Source organism: Myotis nattereri (genome assembly GCF_964212035.1).
Source record: "Myotis nattereri genome assembly, chromosome: 5".
Classification (NCBI taxonomy): domain Eukaryota; kingdom Metazoa; phylum Chordata; class Mammalia; order Chiroptera; family Vespertilionidae; genus Myotis; species Myotis nattereri.
Window position 1 is genome coordinate 72,652,242 of NC_138080.1, and position 27,882 is coordinate 72,680,123.

General features: G+C 44.3%; 1 protein-coding gene across 1 annotated transcript; it reads right to left on the minus strand.

Annotated features, from left to right (window-relative positions):
* ZNF346 (zinc finger protein 346) lies at positions 1-27,583 on the minus strand. The gene is made up of 7 exons (XM_081092350.1): positions 27,374-27,583; positions 23,514-23,617; positions 22,607-22,699; positions 18,988-19,132; positions 15,088-15,318; positions 6,517-6,610; positions 1-3,786 (listed from the first exon to the last, which is right to left on the minus strand). The coding sequence occupies exons 1-7, from the start codon at positions 27,546-27,548 to the stop codon at positions 3,741-3,743; spliced, it is 888 nt and encodes a 295-aa protein (XP_080948476.1). The 5' UTR covers positions 27,549-27,583; the 3' UTR covers positions 1-3,740.
* Positions 27,584-27,882: the final 299 nt, after the last annotated feature.

Consider the following 27,882-nt stretch of genomic DNA (forward strand, 5'->3'; position numbering starts at 1 on the left):
AATGATTCACAGCAGCTTTATTTATAATAGTTCAAAACTAGAAACAACCCAATTGTCCATCAACAGAATAGCTAAATTGTGGTGTATTCATATAATGAGTTACCACACAGCATGAAAAAAATGAACTTCTGATATACACAATAACATGGATGAAATCACAGACATAATATTGAGCAAAAATGGATGTATGACTCCATTTTTATAAAATTCAAGAGCAAGCAGAACTAAGTTATGGTGACAGAGATCAAAATAGTGTTTACCTCTGGGGGACACTAAGAGAAACAAGGGAACCTTCTGGGGAGCTGACAATGTTCTGTATTTTGATCTGGAGGGTGAATGCCCAAATGAATACACATATGTGAGGAGGACTCGGCAAACTGTACTCTAAAAATTGGCGCACATTACTAAATGTATCCTGTACCTCAAAACGTCAGGATAAAAATAAAAAAGAAATGGTTAAATAAAGACACTTTCTGGTGTGGCTGACAAGTTATTTTGCCCATCTACACCCAATCTTCTCCCTTAGCCTGGAGGGAGCCCTACACTTTCTTCTCTTAGGGTCACATCTCTCCCTTTCAGTCAATCTGTTTTAGGTGGAGCGCATTCCTTTGCAGGCCCCAAATCAAAGCACCATTTCCCCTACCTACAGTGAATGGTTAGGGTTGGGAACAGGACCAAGCTGGCTAATGAGTCAGTCCCAGAATTTTTTTTGGAACTAATAGAAAAAGATGTTCTTCCCACTGCAGTTGCTAATCTATCAGGATATAAGCTTAGAGCTGCCAGTGGCCATCTTGCCACCTCCTGCAGTCTGCCCAAGGGAGGACACACAGAGGAAAGCATGGCGAGATTGAATTTTTACTAATGACACTGTCAGAACCTGGGTCTAGCCATCCCTGTACCAAGTTTTTTCATTAGGTGAGTCAGTAATTTTCCTTTTTAGCTAGCCATTTCAAGTTTCTCACAGTTACAATTAGAGCCTAATACACGGAGAATCTTGGGTAAAATTGTGAGAAGTATGAGGGGGCTTGGAATATAAAATAATCAATGAACCTGTGTGACCTGTTTTGTGGGTGCTGCTGCTACCCTGCCCTGAGTGGCTGCTCGCTCTGAGACCATGACCCAGCCAGATAGGTGAGGCAGACCAGGGGGTCATGTGGGAAGGACTCTGGTCTTTGTTTGAAAGGGTTCTGGAATAGGAATCTAGACAACCGGATTCCACTCCTCATTTTGCCATTTTAGTGGCAAGGCTTTGGGCAAATACTCACCTCTCTAAGCCTTGTTCCTTTTCTAGAAAATAGAATACCATTACCTAGTTCCAAAGATTGTTATGCAAATCAAATGCTGGTTTCCCAACTTCTCCAGCTTTTCATATCCTTGGCCTGCATCCTGGGCATTCCCACAGCACCCAGTATGAACCTCTGACCACTGACATAATGGTCTTTAACAGTGGTGCTCTCCAAAGAAAAGTGTTCATTCCTGTATCCCCATGCCAACGGGGCTGGGCACACAGCTGGCAGGGACTCCTGAATCCAAAGTGGTCCTGCAGGCCAAGAGTATGGCATGGTATGGCAGCCCACCATTCCTCTGCCCTTCACTTCACATCCTTGCTTGGTAGATGGGCCCAATTCTGACATCCTGGGTGGGAGAGAAGGATTCTGGGGAAAATGCTGAGGCAGTCTGGGCTTTGGAAGCTAAGAGCTGAGAATCCACACCTGGGGCTGTGTAGGGTCTTTGCCAGCTGGCCTGGAGCAGGTGCTCAAGAACAGTTTGCTGAGTGAAGAATGGGAGCTAAAGCTGTGTGAGCACCTTCCTCAGATCTGACCGTCTGAAACAAAGGTTGGACAAAGGACTCCTGAAGCCATCATACTCCTTTCTCAGCTCATTTCTGGGTCATGGAAAAGGTTCTTCCAAGAATTACCAGGGCCATTTCTCCTTATGCATATTCATTCATTCACTCATTCATTCAAGAAACACTTCATGACACACCACTCTGTATATCAGGGAAGTGGAGATGAACAAGGCTAGGTCTCTGCCCTGAAGGTGTTAGCCTGGAAAGAGCCATATTGAGCACAGCCTCCATTGACCTCTGTCTGTGTCCTTTCCTGCTCTCCTACATCCTTTCTGTACATAGCAGCCAGAATAATCCTCTCAAGCAAAGCAGGTTACTAGTTTACATTTTCTAGAGACTTCCATGAGGCTCTCCATTATGGGGAATGTGAATGAACAGATGAGATTCTATTGAATTTAGGGCACGTGTGAAGACTTTCTCAGGGTTGCCAAACAATTTGGATGCCTCTCTCTGTCCCAATTCCTAAGACCAGTATTTAGGACCGTGGAGTATGAATGGGATAAGGGTGAGGGATCAAGATATACATATTAGACCCAATGGCAATATGGCCCCAAGTCCTAGTTCTGTTAAGTTGCAGTCTGGCTCATGGGATAAATTCTTTATTTAGACGCTTCAGTGACCAAGAGACAGAGCATAAGCACATACCCACACACAATACTAAAGGCATTTCACAGGCAAGGGATAGGGAGTGGGAGGCAGAGGTGATGAGAGCAGAATAGGGGCTTCTTTGGCCCAATGAAGGAGGGCCTCTGATGGTACCACTCCCTAGAATTCCTGCTTGAAAGATACAAGGGAAAATATACTTACTCCCAGTGAAGTCCAAGGCCATAAAGCATGGCAGAGCTGGAGAAATCTAGGTTTGGGGCCTGGGGATCATCTGATTCCTCACCATAGAAACTTGCACCAGTCCTCCTTTCTTTACCTGGTACCCAGGAATCTCCTGGCAGGTGATGGGGGAGGGGTAGCACCACAGCAACCTGGGCAGGTGGTCTGCTGCACATGGGGAAGGAAAGGGCTAGTGGAGGCCAATGGGCAGCAATGAATCTCTGAGCTGGCTGGCTCAAGAACCATTAAGCAAACTTGCATACGGGGACTTTCCCATATGAACCGGGTCAGAGCACCTCTGACACAGAGGAAAGGCCCCACTGGAGCCTTTCCATGATCCCACTAGGTACTGAGGCCTTCTCCAGCTCTAGCTTGTCTCCAGCTGCTGCAGGTCCTTAGCACCATTCGGGAACTGTGGAGAAGGGGCAGGAGGGACAGCAACACTCTGCCAGGACTGTGGCATTGCTCCAGGAGACTTCACAGTGGGCAGAAACCTGTACAACTGGCCAGCATCTGGTCCCAGGCTTAGGAAAGTCTGCACATTTTGGGGGGAGGGTGAGTGTCACATTATCTCTAAGCTTCCATGTGGCAGCTATTTTCATCTGCCCTTTCCTGCCTAGGCCAAGGTATGGCATGAAAGTGCCATATTTCATTGGAGATGCCTAGAGCCCAGGAGAGCTCAGTTGTTTAGCTGCAAGGAGTGGTCCAAAACTGACTTGCAGAGGAAATACAGGACTGGAGCCTCATGACATGTGGCCTAGAAGGGCCAGGAAAGGGGAAAGACCATCCTCTAAACTACTACCCTGTGAGAACCCAAGTCCTCTAAAAATCCCCCTTTGTCCTGACTTTCAGGACAAAGGACAGGAACACGGGTGGATTTGCCTGGACCAATCAGAGGCTGCCTGTGGCCTATTCCTCAGGTCTATGTAAGAAAGGAGGAAGAGGGAGCCAAGGGCTGACCATGGTCATGGTCAGGAGGCTGGCTCATGGCTGATTCAACCTGGGGTGCTGGACAGAAACACCTCTAGTCTTCCAAAGTAGTTGAGTCTTTTCGAATGGGTTGTCTTTACATTGGAATCTGGCCCAGAGATGATACCATTGTTTTTGGTGACCTGTAATATGAGAAGGAACAAGGGCACAGGGTCAGTTTCTGGTGGTTGTAATGGTGCCCCAGGTAGCTTATTCTAATGGTAGACAGCTCTTCTGGGCCTTGGACTGACAAACAGGACAGCTCTCTTTTATGGAGGGCCACAATATACTACGCACGATAGTGGATGCTTTGCTTACAGCATCCTATTTTGTCCTCATGGCAATTTTGCAAGGAGGGGTGGGGAATAGCACCTCCATTTTACATATGAGAAAACTAAAGTTCAGAAAGTGTAAGTGACCTGCCCACAGTAAGCTTTTAAGTGTGGTAGATTCAGGATTGCAGCCCAGTCCATGTCTTCCCACTATAGCACACTATTTATCCTGCCTGAAGGGCCCACAGGACCTGAATGGTACAGAATGACCATTCTCCCCCTCACACAGAATCTACAGTGGCTCTCCTGTCACTCTCCATCCCACTCTGGTCACCTAGTACCACCTGATGACTTATTTGTTTATGGATTTGCTTCTACCACCAGAGGGGAATCCAAAGGATCGGGGAACAGCATTGGTCTTGATTCCTACAGTAGCCCCAGTGTCCAAATCGAAAGGCCTGGCACACACTAGGTGTAAGTATCTGCTGAGTGGATACAAGCTCATCTCCAATAGCTTCCCTTATTGGTACCTGAACTACATTGTCTCTTACCCTCACAGCATCCCAGAAGGTGGGGGTAATGAGCTTCATTTGGAAGTGGCAGAGCAAAATGAATGGGCTTTGGAATCAAAGAAGTCTGAAACTTGGTTTTAACTCCAAGTATCCTAGGCAAGTCACCTAACCTACCTGACATTAGGTTTCCTTGGTTTGTAAAAGGGTGGTCCTAATTCAGAGCTGCTGTTTTGAATTAGATGAGATTATAGCTATAATATTACAGAAGAGGAACTGGAGGCTCAGAGTGGTTTACTGACTTGCCTAAGGTGACACAGCTGGAAAGTATAGGAATAAAATACTAGCATTTTCAAGTATGGGTAGCCTCAGGACAGGGCTCTGGCTGGCTCCAGAATGTCTGTGAAATTGCCACCAGTCAAGATGTCACAAGCTGCAGACATGCTGAAACAGGAGAGAGCCTGAAGCGGGGTTGCTGGAGCTTGTTTCAAGTCCATATCTAAGAGAAATCTCAAGAGTCCTCCCAGTTAAAGACATATCTACAAATAAAGAGAAAGACCTTCTGCAGTGTGGGAGAGGAGACTTAAGGCACAGTAGAGAGGATCAAGGACATTTTGACTCCAACATTCTGTTTCTATCATCTTTAATTCATTTGACTCTGTGAGTAATGCAGAACCAAATACTGAAGTCAAAGTTATCATTTCAGCAGACTTGCCTGCCTAAAATTCAGTTTCCTCATCTGTAAAATGGGGATAATTTCTACCTCCAAAGGTTATGTTGTGGCACACTGTCCATACTACACAGTTCCTTTCTGAGAGGTGGGACATAACTATGAGGGCCCTCCCTGGCCGAACTCTAGCCTCTTCAATCTCGCGTGGTGCTACAACCTCCCTGTCAGCATCATACCCTGAAGGAGCATGCTGTAAGGCAGATAAGCCTCAGTTTGAATTATGGCTCTGCCTCATAGGTTCACTTTTTAAAAATATATGTATTTTTGTTGATTTTAGAGAGGGAGAGGGAGAGACAGAAATATCAATGATGAGAGAGAATCATTGATTGGCTGTCTCTTGCATGCCCCATACTGGGTATCGAGCCCACAACCTGGGCATGTGCCCTGACCAGGAATCGAACCGTGACTTCCTGGTTCATAGGTTGACCCTCAACCACTGAGCCACGCCGGCAGGGAATAGGTTCACTTTTAGTGGTGGTTGCCTATCTCTGTAAAGTCAGAATAATAATCCCTTCCTCCAAGGGTTGATTAAGAATTACCTGAGAGGGAAACTGCTTGGCATATGGCCTGTAACAGAACAGGTGCTCAAAGAATGTTAGTCATTTTCAAGATTATCATGAACAGCCAACTCTCTGTTCATCTCTTCCCTCAAAGAACTTATCACAGGATGAGAAGAGATAAACCAAAGAACTTATATACTTATATGATAGCTCATGGACACTGGTAATAGGGTAGTGAAGACCTGGGAGGCCAGGTAGGGGCTGGGAGGAGGGGGTGTGGGAATGGGAGATACCTATAATACTATCAACAATAAAAAATATATATATTTTAAAAATAACATAATTTGTAATTATTGGATAGTTACTTATGTTTTGTCTCCTATCAGAATGTAAGGTCTTGAGAGCAGGGGTTGGATCTGTTGGGGCTACTACTCAAGGTGTTCAATAAATCTTTGATTAATGAATGACAGAACCTGGTAATACTTTGTAATGACCTGTAGAGGGAGCTCTTGTCATAGAATTGATGGTAGTGTCTTCAGACCAGTGAAAAAAGACTTCCCTAGTCCAACTGCTACAGGCCAGGAAATCCAAGTACTCTTTTCCCCCTCAAGTATTCTTAGGAGACCACCAAGGAAATTGTCTATGCTTCTTTACCAAAACTTTCAGCCCAGGAGGGGAGAAAGCTAGGGTGAACTGATGGGGGAAAAACTTGCAGAGGAGATATTTCTTTCTATTAACTGATCTATTGGCCGAGAAAAAGCTGTCAGGATTCCCTTTTAGCCAAGGAGTACTTGGCTTTATTCTGACTCAGAAGCCCAGAGCTCCAACTGCAGACCTTGAACTTCAAAGAATGATTACTCACTGGTTCTTGTGTTTGAAGCCGCTGACGTGAGCTTGGTACTGTTCTATGGAGTTCAGCACTATCTTACATGTCTTGCATGGGTAGCCCTTCCCGGCTGAAACACACATAAAAGCCAAGATGCTTAGTTATCCAATAAGAAGGGACCTGCTTTTTTTAAAAAATATATTTTATTGATTTTTTACAGAGAGGAAGGGATAGAGAGTTAGAAACATCGATGAGAGAGAAACATTGATCAGCTGCCTCCTGCACACCTCCTACTGGGAAGTGTGCCCGCAACCAAGGTACATGCCCTTGACAGGAATCGAACCTGGGACCCTTCAGTCCGCAGGCCGATGCTCTATCCACTGAGCCAAACCAGTTAGGGCGAACGGACCTGCTTTGACAGTGCATGCAAATGTACTTCTGAGGCCAGAGGGGTGGGATGAGGTCAGGTGATTGGCCATGATGAGAATCCCGAAGGCCTCAGTGCTCAGGAGGCATATGCTATGTGCCTAAGTGCTCCCTGAGGATGTAAATCTCTTCTTTCCCCTTTGGGCCACCCAGTCCCAGTGTTTCACCTGGTCCAGAGTAGGTGTCTGTTGAGTAAATAAAAGATTGACAGAACAAAGAGGTGACATTTGGTGTGTCTTTTCCACCTTGATTGTGCTAAGTGGCTCACTAAGAATGCCCTTTGCCCAGGGGTCTCTGGGAAGGTGCCACTCTCCTTGGGCTTGCAATAACAGGATTCATGAAAATGCCTGTTATGAAAATCAATCTGTTTTTCTACCTTCGGGCTCTCAGACACCTTGTCTCACTACCAGGGCTGCTCCCATGATGAAGTGATCTTTCTCCACATTGTCTAGTAGAGAAATGTGGTCAGGAGCCAAAATATGGGGCTGGAATCCTGGCTCTGCCTTCCTATGACCTTGGCTGACTCCCTTCCCCTTTCTGATTCTCAGCTTTTCTCAATTGTAAACCAATTATATTACAACTCATAACCATAATACTTATAATAAAAAGTCTCTATCATTTCTTACCTTTAGGACCAATTACTTAATCTCTCTGAGATTTGGTTTTCTCATTTGCAAAAGTGAGGCTTCTCTGAAACAGGTTCCTTATCTATAAAATGAGGTCAATATTGGTATCAACCTCATAAGGTTATTGGAATTACTCAAATAAAAGCATTTGGAGCCGAAACCAGTTTGGCTCAGTGGATAGAGCATCGGCCTGCAGACTGAAAGGTCCCAGGTTCGATTCCGGTCAAGGGCATGTACCTGGGTTGCGGGCACATCCCCAGTGGGAGATGTGCAGGAGGCAGCTGATCGATGTTTCTCTCTCATCGATGTTTCTAACTTTCTATCTCTCTCCCTTCCTCTCTGTGAAAAATCAATAAAATATATTAAAAAAAAAATCAATAAAATATATCTTTAAAAAAATAAAAGCATTTGGCACAAAGTAAGTGTTCAACAAATGTACGCTTTTATCACTATTACTAGTGACCCGGTGCACGGATTCGTGCACATTGAAAGGAAATTAATTAGAGGGTGGCCGGCGGGGCAGGACTGGGTGAGACAGGCCAGACACGTTCTGGAGCCGGACATGCCCTGGAGCCAACTTCCCATGGTCCCTCCTCGGCAGCTGCACCTGGGGTGGTGCTGTGGCTCGAAAGGCATCTGCTGAGTGAGTGGGGTCCTTCTGCTAGGTGGGGTCCCTCGGCCTGGCCTGCGGGGATCGGCCGAAACCGGCTCTCTGACATTCCTCAAGGGGTCCCAGAGTGCCAGAGGGCACTCTGCAAAGTTGCTGTTATATAGGGTGTGGAACGCAAACACAAGAGTGCAGTAAACCAGATTCAGGGCCGAAAGTGCCCCAGCAACAACATAACCCACGGCCGAAGGTGGAATCGCACAGCCCCACAAGGAATTGGACTCCCTCCTCTCTGATTTCAGGGTGTATCAGCCAAGAACTGCAGCTGCCAAGTCACTGCAGTTCGGCAGCTCCTCCGTTGAGCATCTGGCCCTTGGTGGTCAGTGCATGTCATAGCGACCAGTCGGACGGTTGGAGGGACACTTAGCATATTAGCCTTTTATATATAGATAGATTATTTCACTCTTATGGGTTCTATGAATCATGCTGGTAGAGGTAGCGAATGTCTTTTAAGCAGCCTTTCATGGCAACTGCAGCTTCTGAGAATACCAACAATCTCTTCTACTCAAATAAGCTAGCCAATGTTCCAGTTCTGTTTGTTTTCCTTGTTTCTTCACTTATGGAGAAACTTCCTGCAATCAGAATTCAGGTCCTTTTTAGACATTTAAGACCAGAATTCATGGTTCAACACTAACATGGAAAAGATGCATAATGGACTAGAACTACCCTGCCCCCAAGCCAAGAATGGGACCTGGGGTTGGTGTGGCTAAGAGTCACTGATACCCAGATTACAATAGCCTACTCTTATTATCTATTAAGCACTAGGCACCACACCAGAATTTTGGATATACAGTATATGTCCTTAGATTCTTTCAACAATTGTGTAAGATAGGTGGTTATCTCCATTTTTCAAATCAGGAATCAGGCCCAGAAAGGTTAAGTGGTTGACCTGGGGTCAGAGCTGGGATTTTCCCTCTGGTCATGACACCCCCATTCTTCATATGTCTCTAAACTCTTCTATCTCCTTTGTGAGGTACAAGATCTCAACATACTATCTACTCATCCGTGAACTAGATTCAAAATGGTCATTTGACACACTATCCACTAATCTGTAAGCTAGATTCAACATTGTCATCTGAGCCCTGTCTGCATGACTCATTTGGTTGAAGCATACACCAAAAGGTTGTGGGTTCAATTCAAGGTCAGAATACATGCCTAGGTTGTGGGTTCAGTCCCCAGTCAGGGTGTGTAAGGGAGGCAAGTGATCAATGTTTCTTTCTCACATCGATGTTTCTCCCTCTCTCTCTCCCTTCCCCATTCCCCTCTCTCAAAAAAAAAAAAAAAAAATCAATAAGCATGTCTTCAGGGGAATTGATCAATGCTCTAAAAAACACACAGTATTTGTCCAGTACTTATCAATTATCATCTGCTTTTCATTTTACATGTTTGATATTTTTGTTTACCCATGTGATTTCATAAAGTATAAGTCACTAGAGCTGGTTTTTGAACATCTGGCTTATTTGGAAAAGCACATATATATCCTTCCTTTTACTGCTAAACCTTCTGAAAGACCTGTCTATACTTGTTTCTCCATTTCCTTGCCTTTCAATTACTTTACAACCTATCCCATCACACTCACACACACACACACACACACACACACACACACACACACACACACCTGTGCACACCCTTTCCAAGGCCAATGGTGGCTTCCTTATATCTAAATTTAATGGACAAAATGGATGCTTATGAGGCCTCATCCTATTTGAGCTTTCAACAGCTCCCGAGAAAACTGGTGACTCCTCCCTTCTTCAACATCTCCCGCCCATGGCTTTCAGCATGCACACTCTTGCTTTCTGTCCTCTGGTGGCTCCTTCTCTTGCTAACTCCTGTTTGACTTCCACCATTAATAGTGGCATTCCAGAGGGTGCAACTTTTTCTTTCTTTTTCTTTCCTTATTATTTTATTTAAAAAATATTTTTTTATTGATTTCAGAGAGGAAGAGAGAGGGAGAGATACAAACATTAATGATGAGAGAGAATCATTGATTGGCTGCCTCTTGCATGCCCCTACTGGGGGGTTGAACTCACAACCCAGGCATGTGCCCTTGACCGAAATCGAACTCAGGACCCTTCAGTCCACAGGCTGACGCTCTATCCATTGAGCCAAACCAGCTAGGGCTATTATTTTATTTTTAATTGTGGTAAAATACAACAGAAGATTTACCATCCAAACCATTTTAAGTGCACAATTCAGTAATATCAAAAGATAGGTCTGGTTAGAGAAATTTGTGTTTTCATCATATTTAAGTATATTCACATTGCTGTACAACCTATTTCCAGAACTTTTTCATCTTGCAAAACTGAAAAGTCACGCTCATTAAAGAACTCCCCAAATCCCTAACCATGGCAACCAACCACCATTCTACTTTTTGTATCAATGAGTTTGATTACTCTAGATATCTCACACAAGTAAAATCAGACAAGATTGGTTGTCTGTACTTATTTCACTTAGTATAATGTCCTTAAGGCTCATCCATGTTGTAGCATGTGACAGAATGCCCAGAGGGCTCAATCTCAGATCCTTAGCTCTTCTCTCTCTAAATTTTTTTTTAAAATGTATTTTATTTATTTTTTGCTAATCCTCACCTGAGGATCTTTTTCCATTTATTTTTAGAGAGAGTGGAAGGGATGGGGAGAGACAAAAAGAGAGAAACATCGACTGGCTGCCTCCAGCACACTGCCCCAACCAGAACCGGGGATTGAGCCTGCAACCGAGATACATGGCCTTGACCGGAATCGAACCCGGGACCCTTCAAGTCCTTGGGCTGACACTCTTCCACTGAGCCAAACTGGTTAGGGCTCTCTCTAAAGTCTTTAAGGGATCATATTCATTCCCCAGACTTCAATTGCCACTTATTAGGTTAAAATATATGGAATTACCAATATTTGAGTTTCTAACCTACTAAAATGACAGTATCTCTAACTGAGGTCTCGACCTATATATCCAACTGCTTCATCAACATCTTCTTTTCATGGGCAGTTTAAATTCAAGCTGACAAAACCTGGTTACCCATCAAAATGCTTAAGACTAAATCTGGGCACCATCCTTGACTGTTCCTTTTCTTTCATCTCTCTCATTCAATGGCTAAGTCCAACAATTCTACTTCCTAAATACATCTCAAATCCATTTATTTCTACCTCCCCCACTGCTATCTTAGTCCAAATTCCTGTTGTCTCCTCTATGAATTACTACAATTGCCTCACTGTTGTTCTTTCCCCACTACTCTTCCCCCCCTATTCTAAACCATTCTCCTTTGTAACAATGATTGAATAATGCTTAAACTGTCAATGTTTTCTCAGTGCTCTTATGATAAAAATCCAAATCCTTAATATAACACACAATGCCATGAATGGACACTTGCTCATCTCCCCAGCATCATTTTGCCCCATGTATCCCCCTTGCCCTCTGGGAAGCCTTCCTTGATTCCTGCTCCCTCATATTAGGTTAACTCCTTGGTATCCCATTTATTTCCTGTTGTAAAGCTTGTCACACTTGTTATTTGCTCAATGACTATCTTCTCTGTAGTCTCCAAGTTCCATGAGAACTTGGACAATACCCCTTATTTACTACCATATATACAATAGCTGGCACATATTAAGAAAGAGATCAAGAAATATGTCTTGACTACATATAACTTTTATAAGACCTGAGAACCATCCTATGTATAGGGATTGAAAAAACTGAGGGTTCAGCATGGGGCAGAGAAAGCAGACCTGTTTTGTGTAGGAGACAAAGTCAGAAGTAGGGAAAGAAAGTGATGAGGTGAAGCAGAGGATTTCAGTAACCTAGAGGAGATGCTGAGTGCTCTGGAGGCTGGAAGGATTTGGCTGCCTAAATGATATGCAGGTTTTAGTTTTAGTTCTTGGGTAAATGAAAGAAATGTGAGCTTGGAGTATAAAGCAAACCAAGCCTTGTTTGAGTATAAAGCAAACCAAGCCTTTGCTTAGTAGATGTGCATCTACCCCTGGACATCTCACATTTGACCCAAATTGTCATGAGGCACTTGCCAGGAGCCCCATGGAAACTATTCTCTGGACCTAACATAGAACTTGACCCGTTTCAGTGCTGGCTCTGCTATTGCCTAGTGTAGGGCCTAGGACAAATCACTTCATCTTTCTGATCCTAATGTCTTTATTTGTAAAATGGGGATAATAAAACCTGCACAACAAAGTTGTTGTGAGGATTAAATCAGGTAATTACATGTGAGAGCATCTAGCCTAAGGCCTGATGATCAGAGCAATCTGTAAATACAGGATAGCTGACTGAATGAAGGAATGCATGAACAAGCTTCGACTGAATTGAAGCCAGCAGAGAAAAGAAGTCAACAATCCTTTGCTAAGGCAGAAAGTTGAAGTCACTGCCTGCATACCTTAGCTCAATACTAAGAGTAAGAAGGGTCAGGGTGGGCTCAGTGCATCTGCGGCTAACCTGTACCCAAAAGCTTTCTGCTAAGTACATTCAGAGCTGGAGGCAGAAGGAAGAAGGTTTGAAACCAGACAGAGCTAGAGACCTATACTGATGTTTTCACTGATTAACATCAGGTATATCAGCTATATGTCCTTGAGTAAATCACTCTGAGTCTCATCTTTTTATTTGTGAAGTAGGAAAACCATGCCTATTTATAGGAATGCCATGGGATTAAATTATAATGTATATCTATCTATCTATCTATCTATCTATCTATCTATCTATCTATCTATCTATCATCTAAAAGCTTAAGCGACCAGCTGACCAGCCAGTAGCTATGACGTGCACTGACCACCAGGGAGCAGACGCTCAGTGCAGGAGCTGCCGAGGTGCAGTGGTGGTTCTTGGGCGAAGCACCTAAAACCAGGGAGGAGGGAGCCTAATTCCGGTTGTGCCACCAGAGAACCGCCCTCTTGCAATAGTGGACCCCTCAGGGGATGTCAGAGAGCCGGTTTCAGCCCGATCCCCACAGGCCAGGCCAAGAGACCCCACCGGTGCACGAATCCATGCTCCGGGCCTCTAGTGTTAAATAAAGGGGCACATGATGCCCCTTACTCCTCTGCCCAGGTTTTCATTAAAGACTTTGGCTGACCTTTAAAGCAAATGCCTTAAGCAAAAAAAAGATCAAGGCTATAGTTCTAGGATTACGTATGTAATTTAGATAAATGGAGGAGTGTAGATATAGAAGGGAGGCTTTGGCTTGAGATAAAAGAACAGAATGGCTAAAAGTTAAGATAAGCAGCCCAAAACATTGCAGTGCCTGTGTCTTGTCAGTAGAGAAGGGATAATGAGCAAGGGCAGGGCCTAGTAAAGGAGAAGCAGGAACTAGAGCAAAGAAGGGTCAGCTGCGAGAGACTCCTGGGTCATGCTGGCTGGATGCTATGTTCCTATCAGTTACAGGCCAAACTATTCAAATCTGGCCTGGCATGTCATGAAGTGGGGTTCTAAGGAACTTGGAGCTAGGTTTCCAGATTCCTCAGCATGATACTGATCCTATTAAAGGGGAAGGCACTGCCTGTATGTGGGAATGGTAAGTAGATACCAGTGATCCCTTTCAAATTAAGTCTTAAAATTTTTTTAAAATGATTTTTAGTGAGAGAGGAAGGGAGAGGGAGAAAGAGGAACATTAATGTGAGGGCAGGGCAGAACATTGGCTGCCTCCTATACACCCACTACTGGGGATTGAGCCCACAACCCAGGCATGAACCCTGACTGGGGAATCGAACCAGTAACCTTTTGGTGCATGGGCACAATGCCCAACCAACTGATCCACATGGGCCAGGGCTCCAATTTTGAACAGGTTTATAAAGCAGGGTCCTTCAATGGCATTGGTGGAGCAATCCTTGGCACCCTGCTCAAGAGCTGCCCACTTTGCTTCACAGCCACTGTTTCGCACCTTCTCATTTGTGTCAGTATTGCCCAAGGACAACCTGTGCTGTATGGCTGCTTTCAGGTTTGGAGAGTTGTTAGAGAGCCATGATCCCTCCCCTTGCACATATGTGGTCTGGAACATCTAAGACAACTGTATGTTCACCTCTTCAGCACAGTGGGAAGAACCCAGATGATTCTGAGAATCAGTTTCCCTGAGGCCAAGATGTTGGTACCTGGATGCCATGGGGCCTCAAGTATTGACTATCTGGTGCTGGATCTCCATGGCCTAGGGAGGAAACCCTGAGGACCAACACAAAAGTTCACATCGGCTCCATGAGACAGGAATTGTGCCATTGCTGGTCATTACTGTACCTTAATGAAGAAACACAGTGGGTGCTCAATAAATAATGACTGACTGAATAAAAAAATAATCTCTCTTCTCTTCCCCTCCCTCACTATAGGCAGTGAGTAGTTACTGTGATGGGAAGGGCTTCAGATTTTTTGTGAATGCTCACTCCTGTGATGCTGATGAGCGAGCATCTTGAGGTGAGGGGAGCAGCTAATATTCTCAGTCAGAATGGTCTTCGCCATGTTATCCTAGGAATATAGGCAGGCCTCAACTGCTGGGAAAGAAGGGGCCCTGAGGACACTCTAAAATCTGGCAGAAGGAGCTGAGGCCTTCACACAAAAAATGTGGAAAGAGAGTTTAAATCAGAGGTTGCAAACTGGTGGCCCTTGGCCCAAATCTCACAGGACTTAACATTTTAAAAATTTAGTTGCACATTTAAAAATAATAATTCTTATTCAAATCTGGCTTCTAGATTCTTGTGAAAAACTGGAAATAATTGGCTAGAGCTGGCTCAGTCAGGCATGCACTTTTTAGCTGACCTATCACCTCCAGGCTCTTTCCCTTATTTAAATTTCCTATCTGGCTTCTGCAAGCATTTGAGCTTGCCATGTCTGCCCTAAGAGACCTAAGGAAGAAAAGCATAGCCTTGGTGGTCCAGCTGTGATTCATTATGGGTGTGAGCTGGGCTCCCTTACCTGAGTCGGTGACAGCAGGGTCTGCCAGCCGCCCATAGTGTGCCATGAGTTTGAGCTTGGTCTCCTGTTTCCTGTGTTTCTTGCCCACATAATGTTGTTGAGCCATGACAGGGTCGTTGAAAGTCGCGTGGCAGAGGCTGCAGAACTTGTCTGGGTCTATCATCTCTCTATTCTGGTGTAAGGCCAAGGTGGAGGCCACAAGGAAAGGGGTTGTAAGGCGTTTCGACAGAGCTGCGGTGAGAGTTCAAACAGAAACAATGAAAAAACCTAGAAGAAGCCAGGCTTTTGAGTATACTGAATGCAAATGAAGACTGGTAACTAGTTAATCACACTTGCACATGGGGTCCTGCCAGGGTGAATCACACAGTGAAAGCCTTTTCTGAGTAAGAAAACGGCAAAGATTTGGGGGAGCTAATCTGTTCAATAGCATTAACTACTTTAGGAACATGATTCCTGATTTCCTCCTCTTCTGAGGAGGTTCTGCACTTCTTCTATCAAGTTGTAAATGACAACAGACTAGAGATGTACATGCTTGCAGTCTTTTTATCCTTCAGAATTCCCCAGAACTTCACAGTAAGTGGAATAAAGTTTGGGTGTTTTATTCCCATCCTCACAGTACCCCAGTACCACAGAGCTGGGAGGCAATATGCAAATGTAGAAACTGAGGGACTGAGGGCTTGCAGGGTCATTTAGAAAAGACAACTATACTGGGAGGCTTTTTGGGCAACACTGCTTTCTGGGCTAAGGTGGGGAGAGAAGAGGATGACATTGACATTTATTTATGTGCTTTGTACATGTATTTTCTCCCTTGGTCCTCAGAACTGCTCCATGAGGTATACGAGTATATCATTTTGCTACACTACAGAGAAAAACCAGGGCTCACAGGACAAATGACTTGCCCAAGACCACCCAGCTAGTGAGTGGAACCAAGGGCTGTGTGATCCTAGAGACCATGCCCTCTTTGCTCTGCCAGGCTGCCAGAGTGTGGTGAGGGGACCTGAAGGCTACAGTTCATGCTTTCACCTTCAGAAAAATCCCTGGTGTTGATTAGTAATTCTGTTAATCAGAGCCTGCTATGGGCATATGTGTAAACCTCCTGTGGATCAAGAGATGTCCGAATGCTGACTGCAGGTCGTGCTGCTGCCTTATAGAGTGGATGCCATAACTCACTAATGAGGCCACATGGCTGGAATGGTGTGGATTTAGTAACCACTGCCGGCTCGTATCTCGCAAAAACTCGTTAGTCGGGACACTCATAAGTCAAGGCTCCACTGTATAGGGAATCTCATAGGGAATCTCAATTTCTCTGGCCATTGGTTTTCCTTGGTCATTGTTTCAGCAAATCACTTGAAAAGTAACTTATGTGTTGCAGAATATTTAATAATATGAGAGAATATTCAGCATGTGGTACTGAGTTAAAAAGAAAAGGTTATACAGAAATGTGTTTCTTATGTTCTCAATTCTGTAAAGCAACAAAAAACATCCTGGTGATGTGTGGAAAAAGACCAAAAGCATAAAGTAAAGGGGCTTTTCAGTATTTTCCAACTTTTCTACAATAAATGTAGATTTTTGACATCAGAAAAGAGATAATGGTTGATATAAAGGTCATTTTTTAAAAGATACTGAAGAGAAGCATCAGAGGCAAATGTTTAAGTAAAGTTAAAGGAACTACTTAATGGACATCCAATAAAAATGAGACCTTTGGGAGCCTTCCCGCAAGAAACAGCTTGAAATATGGAAAGAGTATTCTATATGGATGTTTGTTATAGAGTTATTTATAAATATGAAGAAGGAGAGAGGGAAAAACATTAGAGGAATGGTTGAATGTGGTATGATGAGATGCTTTCTAGTCATTAAAAATGTTTATAAAAAAGTTCTTAATAACATGAGGAAATACAAATGTTAAATTAAAATGAAAAGAATATAAAAGAAAACTGCACGCACAATATAATTATATTATTGTGAAAAGACACATACACAGTTTATATGTGTGTTCTGGTATTTTGAAAGTCACCAACATATTAACAGTGTTTTTCTCTTGGTGGTAGAATTTGGGTGAAAGTTTACTTTTTTCTTTGTACTTTTTGCATTGTTTGAATTAGAATCATTCGTAATGAGTATGCAGCATTTTTATAAAAACAAGATTTAAAGTACTGTATGTTTATATGTTCATATACATAGATTCAATCTAGATATACATAAAACAGATACAGACACACCCATACACGCACACACACAGCAAAGGATTACAGTAGAAACAGTACTATAAAATGTTAGCAATGGTTACCTCTGAATGGTAAAATTATGGGCATTTTTTTCTTTCTACTTATCTATATTTTCCATATTTACTTCTTATATCACTTTTACATTTAAAATGTTTAATTTCAGAAATATACTAATAAACTCATGTGATAACAGGAAAATGTGCTTAAACTAGAAGTAAAAGCAGGATACATGCATAGCAATTACAACTATATAAAAAAACATATATGCATGTAGCAAAGGCCAAAAGTGGATATGGGAAATAACTTTCAGAATATGGAATCCTTGGGACTAGGCATATTCCAGGGAATTTTCCTATTTATGGAGAGATAAGTCCATATAAAGGTAAGTGAGTGACCTTACAAAGTTCTGTTCCTAAGCTGGTTTCTCTTGGCCTAATATTTAGGTTTTTTTTTGGTGCCATGAATGGTACCAACACTGACTTTAACGAAATCAATTATTATTAGTAATAGGCTCCAGGTGGTAGATGCCTGCCCAACTACTGCATTAGATGTGGGGAATGCCACTCACTGGCTATCTTAATGATGGTGATAATACTAACAATAGCAGCTGTCATTTACTGGGCATCTGTTATGTCTTAGGTTCCATATATATTATTTCATCCTCACAACCTGTGAAGGTGAGGAAACTCAGGCATGAAGAAGCCATATAGATGGTAAATAACAGCCCTGAGATTTAAACCTGGGCATCTGTGAGTTCAAAGCCCAGCTTTACAGCATGAATAACTAGATTTGGGTGTGATAAGAAGGTATAAATTATAAGTGAATTTTTTTACTCTATCTTCAAAGCCTTCCAAAATATTGTTGTCTTGTTTTCATAATACAGTAATATAAAAAAGGATAGTAAGTATTATAGATAGTATAATCTACTTCTTGGTCCAAAATGAAGAGAGAAGCAAAAGTTACCAAGAAAAAATAAAATAAAGATCAAAGAATTTTCACTCTTGACTAACTGCAGTTAGCAGAGGTTAAAAAATCCCAGAAAGTCAGGAGTTAATGAGATGAAATCAAGAGCCCCAGTGGTGACAAGATAAAGGGGGTTACTTTAGAAGTCACTATACTGGGAATGAATTCATAGCAGTTGCAAACACAGCTTATGGGGCAACAGTGATAGTACTGAAGTATTCAGCTTTGAAAGGCAAGTCCCTGTCTTGAGAAGAGGCACCTTTGAAGATTAAAGTGAGCAGGGCATAACCTGAGCACACAAAAAAGACTAGGTTTTAGCTTTCAACTTGGAACATATGATAATAAGTGCAGGTGGATGCTGGGAGGAAAAAAATTTAAGTGGGAGAGGTTGGAAGTAGAATGCTCTCACGGTGTGCACGGCCTGGAAGACTTTGACACTCCCGAATTATTAGTCAGAACAAAAGCTCAGGGCTAAGACGCTTCTACAGAGAAAAACTGATGTAACCAAATAAAGAGAGGTTAGGTGAGTACCACTCGGAGACTGCATTTCAATGAAGCTGGGTCTACTTTAATATTTTTAAGGGCTCCCAAAAGCAGTTCAACCTCTTCAAGTCTGTGGCCCCAGTGATAATTTCTGGGAGCACCTGGCATTAGTGCCCTAAGGATGGGGTTAGGGGGGTCCCGATATAGCACTACTCAGGAAAACCAGTACCTTCCACCTTAGTGGATTGCTGCTTCAGCTTTAAGTTCTTTGCGTGGGTCTTCCCCAGGTAGTGCGACTGGGCCACGACAGGGGAGGAAAAGGTCATGTTACAGATGGGGCAGCACTGGTTCTTGTCTTTGCTTCTGCTGCTCTTCTGGTTGGGAGAAAGAACACAGGTCTGAACATGTCACTGCCCGGCCAGAAAATCTTAAATGGTTCCCCACTGCCCACAGGAGAAGGGGTATTCAAGACCCCGTTCACACACTACCCCAACCTACCTTTCTGGATTCTTCTCCAGCTAACTCATCCCAGGCTCTACTCACCATTCCCCACTTTATGCTCTGTTACTTTCTTACTTTTTGTGTGGGCCATTCTTGCTACCTAGAATGATCTTTCCTCCTTTTCTGCCTGGCATATGTCCACTTACCCTTCAAGGCCCAGATTAAATATAACATCTTCTGGGAGACTTTTACTCAAGAAAAGTACTCAATAAACAATTATCAAGCCACTTTGTGCGACTATTCCAGGAAAATTAATTTTGTTCCTCCCCCATACTCCCAGAGTGCATGAAACAGACCTCTCTAGCATACCACTTTAACCCTAAACTGACAGCGTAATAGCTTGGGAGCCTTTTCTGTGAACTAAACTTCAACATGGACGGCATGGACTGTTTGACTTTGTTTCCTATCCTTAGCAACCTGCTGGAGTCTGGCACACAGCAGAGGCTCAGGGTTTATCGAACAAGTAGATCATTGTGTTTAAATTTTTACTTATTGATTTGAGAGGGGGGGGGAGAGAAAGAGAAGAGAAGAGAAGAGAAGAGAAGAGAAGAGAAGAGAGAGAGAGAGAGAGAGAGAGAGAGAGAGAGAGATCATTTATGCATTCATTGATTGCTTCTCGTATGCGCCTTGACTGGAGATCAACCCGCAACCTTGGTGTATCGGGACTACACTCTAACCAACTGAACTACCAGGCGAGGGCAATACAGCTTTAATTTTTTAATTTATTTTTGTTATCCTCACCTGAGGATATTTTCCCATTGCTTTTTAGACAGAGTGGAAGGGAGGAGGGGGGAGAGAAGAGAAACAGTGATATGAAAGAGACATATTAATTGGTTGCCTCCCAAACGTTGGGGTCAGGGACTCAACCTACAACCCAGGTACCTGCCCTTGACCGGGAATCAAATCTGTGACCCTCTGGTGCTTGGGCTGATGCTCTAACCATCAAGCAACACTGGTCAGGGCAAGACAACATTTTATTTTATATTTATTACTAGAAGCCCAGTGCATGAAATTTGTGCACTCTGGGGGTTAGGGTCCCTCAGCCCGGCCTGCACCCTCTTGCAGTCTGGGAGCCCTCAGGGGATGTCCAACTGCTGGCTTAGGCCTGTTCCCCTAAGCCAGCAGTTGGACATCCTTAGTGCTGCCGTGGAGGCAGGAGAGGCTCCCGCCACCGCCGCTGTGCTTGCCAGCCTCGAGCCCGGCTCAGGGCTTCTGGTTGAGCAGCACTCCCCCTGTGGAAGTGCAATGACCACCAGGGGGCAGCTCCTGTGTTGAGTATCTGCACTCTGGTGGTCAGTATGCATCATAGCAACCGGTCGTTTCACCCTTCAGTCGATTTGCATATTAGCCTTTTATTATATAGGATTATTATTATTTGTTTAATCTTACCCAAGGATATTTTTCCATTGCTTTTTAGGGAGAGTGAGAGAGGGAAAGACAGAGAAACATCGACATGAGAGAAACACATCGATTGTTTGCCTCCTCTATGAGCCCAACCAGGGCTGGGGCTGGGGATGAGCCTGCAACCAAGGTATGTATCCTTGACCAGAATTGAACCTGGGACCCTTCGGTCCATTGGCTGACACTCTATCCAATGAGCAAAACTGGCTAGGGCAAGACAACATTTTAAACTTTGGCACTATCAACATTTTGGGCTGGAAAATTCTTTAATTGGAGTGGGAGGAGCCTGTGACCTTGTTTGAACTACTGGACCACCCGAGTTGAAGGAACTGAAATACAAAGAGGTGAAGTGACTTGCTCAGGGTCACAGAGTTGATCCTGATTTTCTTTTTCTTTCTTTTTTTTTTTAAATATGTTCTTATTGATTTCAGAGAGAAGTAAGGAGAGAGAGATATGATGAGAGAGAACCACTGATCAGCTGCTTCCTACATGACCCCTACTGGGGATCGAACCTGCAATCCAGGCTTGTGCCCCGACCAGGAATTGAACCATAACCTACAGGTTCATGGGTCCATGCTCAACCATTAAGCCATATTGGTAAGGCTCCTTTTTTTTTTTAAAGAAAAAATGTTTATTGATTTTTAGAGAGAGAGGAAGGGAGAGGGAGAGAGAAATATCAATGTGAGAGGGAACATCTTTTGGGTATCTCCTGTATGCTCCCTACTGGGGATGGAGCCTGCAACCTGGGCATGTGCTCTGAGAATTGAACCAGAAACCCTTCAGGGCATGAGATGACACCCAACCAACTAAGTCACATCAGCCAGGGCTATTTATTATTATTATTTAAGGAAGTATTATTTTTATTGATTTTAGAGAGGAAGGGAGGAGATAGAAACATCAACCTTGAGAGAGAACTATTGCTCGGCTGCCTCCTGCATGTCCCACACTGGGGTTCCAGCCTGCAACCCAGGCATGTGCCCTGATCAGGAATTGAACCTTGACCTCCTGGTTCGTAGGTTGATGCGCAACCACTGAGCCATGCTGACTGAGCTGTTCTTAATTTTTATTGAACTTATTGGGGTAGCATTGGTTAGATCCTGACTTTTGGAATTCTAAATTATAAGGGCAAGTAGGGGATCAGTCTAGTGAATTGGAGAAGGGATGAGCATGGCCCTTCAAACCTATAATAGGAGGCACAGTTTGTATACTCACTGAGTATATACTAGGAATTAAAATTACCTTATGATAGATACCCTTAAGAGGTAGAAATTACTGTCGCCGTTTTATGGGTAAAGTACACAAAGGTTAAGTAATTTACCTCAAGTCATTTAACCAGTAAGTTGTAGAGCCAGTGCTAGTTTCTTATCCCATGATGTTTGCACAGCCTCCTATGGAATAAAAATTACAGTACCCCTATGGATTCTGGGTTGTTTCAGCATAATTCCCACATTATTTCTAAGCCAAAAAGCAAATGTGTATACATCTCTATCAGAGCAGGCATCTGATAAAGTGTTCCTACCACTTGTCTCAAAACATTCAAGTGCTGAGCTCAGCTCTTTTCCCTAATCTCAAGAAAGCAGCCTGGCCTCCTTCCACTTAAGCAGTGAAGGGGCAGCTTCTTGTTCTTCTCCACCAAACCACTGGGTGGTAATACATAGCAATGGCTCCATTTACTAAGCTCCTGCTATGTGCCAGGCTCTGTGTGGGGTCTTTTTCTTTCCCTCATTTTAGTTTGGAAAAATCCTAAAACACAGTTGATATTAGCATCCTCTTTTTGATAAAGGAAGAAATCAAGGCTCAGAGAAGTAATAAGACTTGCCCAAGTCACATGACAGGACTGGAATTTGAAGCCAAGTCAGACTCAAAGCCCATGCTCTTTTTACCACACCAACCTGTCTGCTGGCTTCATCAGGAAGCAAGCAGTATCAACATGGCAGCTGGATTACCTGATCTGAGTCTAGCTTCTTCATTTCCCCCTTTAATGTCTCCATTCCATGGATTGCTAGGTATCTCTTCACTTTGTTGGCATGTTTTTTGCTCTGTAAGAACCCAGGAAAAAGATAAAAGATAGCCAAATGCCAATTCATATCTAAGGAACTCAAAAACACTTACTAGATTTTCACCTGATTCATCCTCATAAAACTTTTAAGCAGGAGAGGGTGTGGGAAGAAACCTAGTCTATGGAGTTCCCACTCTGCTCAAGGCACTTTACATGCTGTCAAATCTAATCTTTACAAGCTATGAGAAAATTATCATCATCTCTATCTTATTTTTGTTTTGTTTAATCCTCACCTGAGGATATTTTGTCCATTGATTTTTAGACAGAGTGGAAGGGAGGGGGAGAGACAAAGAGACAGAGACATCAATGTGAGAGTGACACATTGATTGGTTGCCTTCCCCATGGGGATTGAGCCTGCAACCGAGGTATATACCCTTGACTGGAATCGAACCTGGGACCCTTTGGTCTGTGGGCTGATGCTCTATCCACTGGGGCAAACCAGCTAGGGCATCATCTCTATCTTATAGATGAGAAAACAGAGGCTGAAGATGCTGAGGATTCTGGCCCAAGATGAGTAGCAGAGCTGTGATTCAAACTCTGGTCTATTTAAAGCCAAAGCTCATACTTTCTACTGTGTAAGCTACAAGGGAAGATATAAGTATAATGATTCTGACTTAGATGAGAGAAATGGGACTTGGGAAAAATTAAGTTAGTCTTCAAGTTACAGTCAACATGCATGGAGGCAACACCTGGGTGGCTAAGAAGGAATTACACTCCACAATGCAAGTTGGGAGAAGTTGGGGCTTGGAACTAGGTCTGGAAAGTAAAGGAGTTCTAAAGGTACTATGGCATACCTGGTAGTGTGCCAGCTTCTGAGATTCTGAAATGAGCAAGGCGCAGCAAACCTTACACTGGGTGTTGGTGAAGAGACACTGGTTCTTCTGGATCATATGCTCCACTATAGAGAGGAAAATAAAATAAAATCTGTGAGTTAAAAATCTGCTTCAATAGCATTGTCTTTGAACCGTGCCTCAAATGCAGGCACTGAGTAATGGAATGCCATACTATTAGATCTTGACAAACCTCAGTCACTTTTTCCCTACTGCTTTCATGACTCATGCTATGTTCTCGCACCGTGTATACTATTACTTTATAATTTTAGGTAAGCCAACTTCATTTTCTAAATAAATTGTTTAATATTTTTTAAGCTGAGATGTAATTGACATATAACATTATATTAATTTCAGGTGTAGCCTAGTTAACATCCATCTCCACTCAGTTACAATTTTTTTCTTTTTATGAAAACTTTTCAGATCCACTCAGCAATTTTCAAATATAGTTATTAACTACAGTCACCATGCTGTACAAGTAAATTCTTTTAAAAAGAAATCTTGCCCTAACCGGTTTGGCCCAGTGGATAGAGCGTCGGCCTGCGGACTGAAAGGTCCCAGGTTCGATTCCGGTCAAGGGCATGTACCTAGGTTGCGTGCACATCCCCAGTAGGGAGTGTGCAGGAGGCAGCTGGTCGATGTTTCTCTCTCATCGATGTTTCTAACTCTCTATCCCTCTCCCTTCCTCTCTGTAAAAAATCAATAAAATATATTTAAAAAAATAAAAATAAATCTTTAGATCACAAACTTAATGGGTAGCAATAAAAATGAAACAATTTTAGCCAGATACTGGCACAGTGGCTTGGAGCTCTCTCTAAAAAGAACAGTAAGAGAGCAGCAACTGGGAAGAGAGGTGTTACGACAGGGGAGCACCCAACTGAGACTTCTTCCCTGAAAGAGCTGGAAGGATTGAAAGACTTGACAAGGGAATCATTTCTCACTGTTCTTTTAAAAAATTTATTATAATCATACATTGTGTATCTTTTTATTATTTGTGGAACATTTTCTGTGGAGTTAAAAATGAAGTAACCTTCCTGGGGGGCAGGAGGGACAGGATCGGGCTGAAAGAGGTTAGCGGGGAAAAAGGAGCACTTATGTAATACTTTCAACAATAAAGATTAGAAAAAAAATAAAGCAACCTTCAAAATTGCTCCACTAAAAGATCAATAGCATTTTTTTAAATTTACTGATTGATTTCAGAGAGAAAGGGAGCGGGAGAGATAGAAACATCAGTTATGAGAGAGAATCACTGATCCACTGCATCTTGCATGCCCCCTACCGGGCATGTAACCTGACCAGGAATTGTACCTCCTGGTTCGTAAGTTGATGCTCAACTGATCTATACCCGCCAGGTGCATTTTCTAATTATTTAAATTTACATTGGTATAATGAGATACACAGAATTGGGTAGAAAACTGTACTGGGGTTTAATTATTAAAAGACTAGAACATTCTTTTAAAAAATATATATTTTTTTATTGATTTCAGAGAGGAAGAGGGAGAGAGAGAGAAAGAAACACAGATGTTAGAGAGAAACATGGATCGGTTGCTTCCCGTAAACACCCCGACCAGGAATCGAACAAGTGACCTTTTAGTGCGTGGGAGGATGTTTAACTGACTGAGCCACACCAGCCATGGCTAGAACATTTTTTTTTAATTAAATATTTGTATTGATTTCAGAGAGGGAGAGGTAGAGAGAGACAGAAACATCAATGATGAGAATCATTCGGTTGCCTCCTGCATGCCCCTCACTGGGGATCAAGCCTGCAACCTAGTAATGTGCCTTCACTGGAATCAAACTGTGACCTCCTGGTTCATAGGTGTGGCTCAACCTCTGAGCCACACCAGCAGGGCTAGAACATTCTTTTTGAAATATCGCCTCACACTTGTCAGAATGTCTATCATTAATAAATCAACAAACAAGTGTTGGCAAAGATGTGGAGAAAAGGGAACCCTTGTGTACTGTTGGTAGGAATGCAGATGGGAAAACCATGGAAAACAATATGGAGGGTCCTCAAAAATTAAAATGGCCTGGCTGGTGTGGCTCAATGGTTGAGTGTCAACCTACAAACCAGGTGGTCACAGTTCAATTCCTGGTACAGTTACAATGGGTGAATTTTATGATATGTAAATTATAACTCAATGAAAGTGCAAAGAGAAAAAAACAATGTGAGTAGAAACTGGTGCTATAGGTATCTACCTAGATCTCATATAAATATTGTGTAAGTGTGGCGACTAGGGAAATGAACTGGTGTGACACTGCACATTCATACACACAGACAGTTCACTTTTCAATGCACAGTCACTGTGTTCTATGTTCTCTGAGGACAAAGGTCACTTCCTCTTCTTGTGTGCACCCAACCCTTAGGCATTCCTCTTCACTATACCCACTACATTATAATAAAACTGCTGTGGTGTCTGCTTCCTGGACCAGACTGCAAGCCCCTTCAGGGCAAGAACAGATTTTTCCTCACCTCTGATACCCAAACAGTTTTGAAATAGAGCAGGCATCAGTGAATGTTTGTGAAATTAATAAGAGAACAATTGTGAGGGAGGAAGGCCACAAATTTGTACATAATAATTTAGGAATCAGGCTAGACTAGTTTTTAAACTGGAGAAGTATGTATATACGAGGGTACAGGTCTGTGTGCCACCCCACACTGAAACGTACAGTCCTTGGCTGTGGTACAAAACTCCATTTTATTCCAGGGGGCATCAGTTCACAGGTAAACACATTAAACTTTTCAAGATCTGCCTGTGCAGCAAGCACAAACCATTAGAGCAGTCTGACTGCCCTGCAGATTACTTGACAGGATTAGCACAGAAGCCCTGAGAGCTGGTGTTCTTTTGGGTAGTTAAGCAGCTGGCTTTTTGAAGGACTGTTAAGAGGGTCGCACAACCAGGTCAGGCCAGCTTTTTCCATCTCCTCTATCTCCATCTTACCCGCTGCTAAGTAACAGGCAGAGCAAGCTGCAAAGCTTCTTTCTCAGATTCCTGGCCCCCATCTCAGAAAAGGGTAGAGACCAGACAACTACAAACAGGGGTAAGCCAGGGCTCCATCCATCACCAAGGCCAGCAGGAACATGGGGGTATGAAGAAGGCCTTCTAGAGCCCTTGGAAATTGGGGCATGAGAGGAAGGAGGCCAGAGACTTTACGGGTGGGGGAGCCTGGAGACCGGGGCGATGGAGAATCAGGGAGAAACGGCGAGGAAGCTAGAAGTCTGGCGGGATGGTTCTGTAGGTCTCACGGAGGGTGTGGCGAGGGACTGCAGTCCACGAGCCAGGGAAAAGCTGCGCTGCAGCGGGTGAGGAATGGGGGCAGGATCACCCACGGCCCGGGCGCGAGAAGGCCTTGACCACATGCGCGCAGGAGCCTTGATTTTCAGGAGCTGGCCGGGATGGCCGGCACCCGGGCCGGTGGGGTGCAGGCCTAGATGCCCGACGCCCGGGGTCAGTGGGGTGCAGGCCTGGATGCCTGGCGCTCGGGGCCAGTGGGGTGCAGGCCTGGATGCCCGGCGCCCGGGCCGGTGGGGTGCAGGCCTGGATGCCCGGCGCCCGGGGCCGGTGGGGTGCAGGCCTGGATGCCCGGCGCCCGGGGCCGGTGGGGTGCAGGCCTGGATGCCCGGCGCTCGGGCCAGTGGGGTGCACGAGTTCGGGAGTCCCGGGCTGCGTCACGCAAGGGGGCGGGCCGGGAGCCAGGGGGTGGGACCATAGAGTCGGGGGCTGGTCCGCATTCCAGCCTCGCGCTTCCGCCACTCTCGCGAAAGGAGCGCGCGGGCGACGGGGATTCCTTCCCGAGACCCCCGCCCTCCCTCCTTCACTCACCTTCCTCCCTCCCCACTGGCTGGGCCGCGGACACTGCCTCCCACAGGCGGCACGCCCTCTCGCGGTCGAAGCGCAGCCCGTCCGGTTCCCGGCCCTCCGGCTCCTCGGAGCTGAGGTATGGCTGGAGCCCTCCGCTGTCCGTGGCCTGCACCGTGCCCATCGCGGGATACTCCATCTTCCCCGCAAACCCAAATCCACCGATAGAACCTCGGCCTCGCGAGATGTGGCCGGACGGGTGACTTTGCCCGGCTAACAAATCTCGCGAGGTTGGGAGCCGAGAACCGCGCTGCGGTTCCCGCCCTGGCGGTTCTTTTGCCTGGTAACTGCTTGGGCCTCTCGGGTTCTCCGCTGTTGACGCGGACGCCGGTCAGCGGCGCCCTCCTTCCCGGACGCCTTGGCGCAGGGTCTCACTCTGCACGCGGTCAGCCTTGGACACTTACCATTTCGTTCTCATGAAGGCCCCGCGATGTGGTAATATTCTCCCCGTTTCGCTGGTAGGGAAACAGGCT

Bases quoted from the DNA above. Each gene is read 5' to 3' on its own strand.
- ZNF346 (XM_081092350.1), bottom strand. From the start codon at position 27,548: ATGGAGTATCCCGCGATGGGCACGGTGCAGGCCACGGACAGCGGAGGG. The intron at 19,133-22,606 runs GTAATCCAGCTG...TCTCCCAACCAG, and splicing joins AGAAGCTAGACTCAGATCAG to AAGAGCAGCAGAAGCAAAGA. The intron at 3,787-6,516 runs GTGAGTAATCAT...CTCATATTACAG, and splicing joins GGCTTCAAACACAAGAACCA to GTCACCAAAAACAATGGTAT.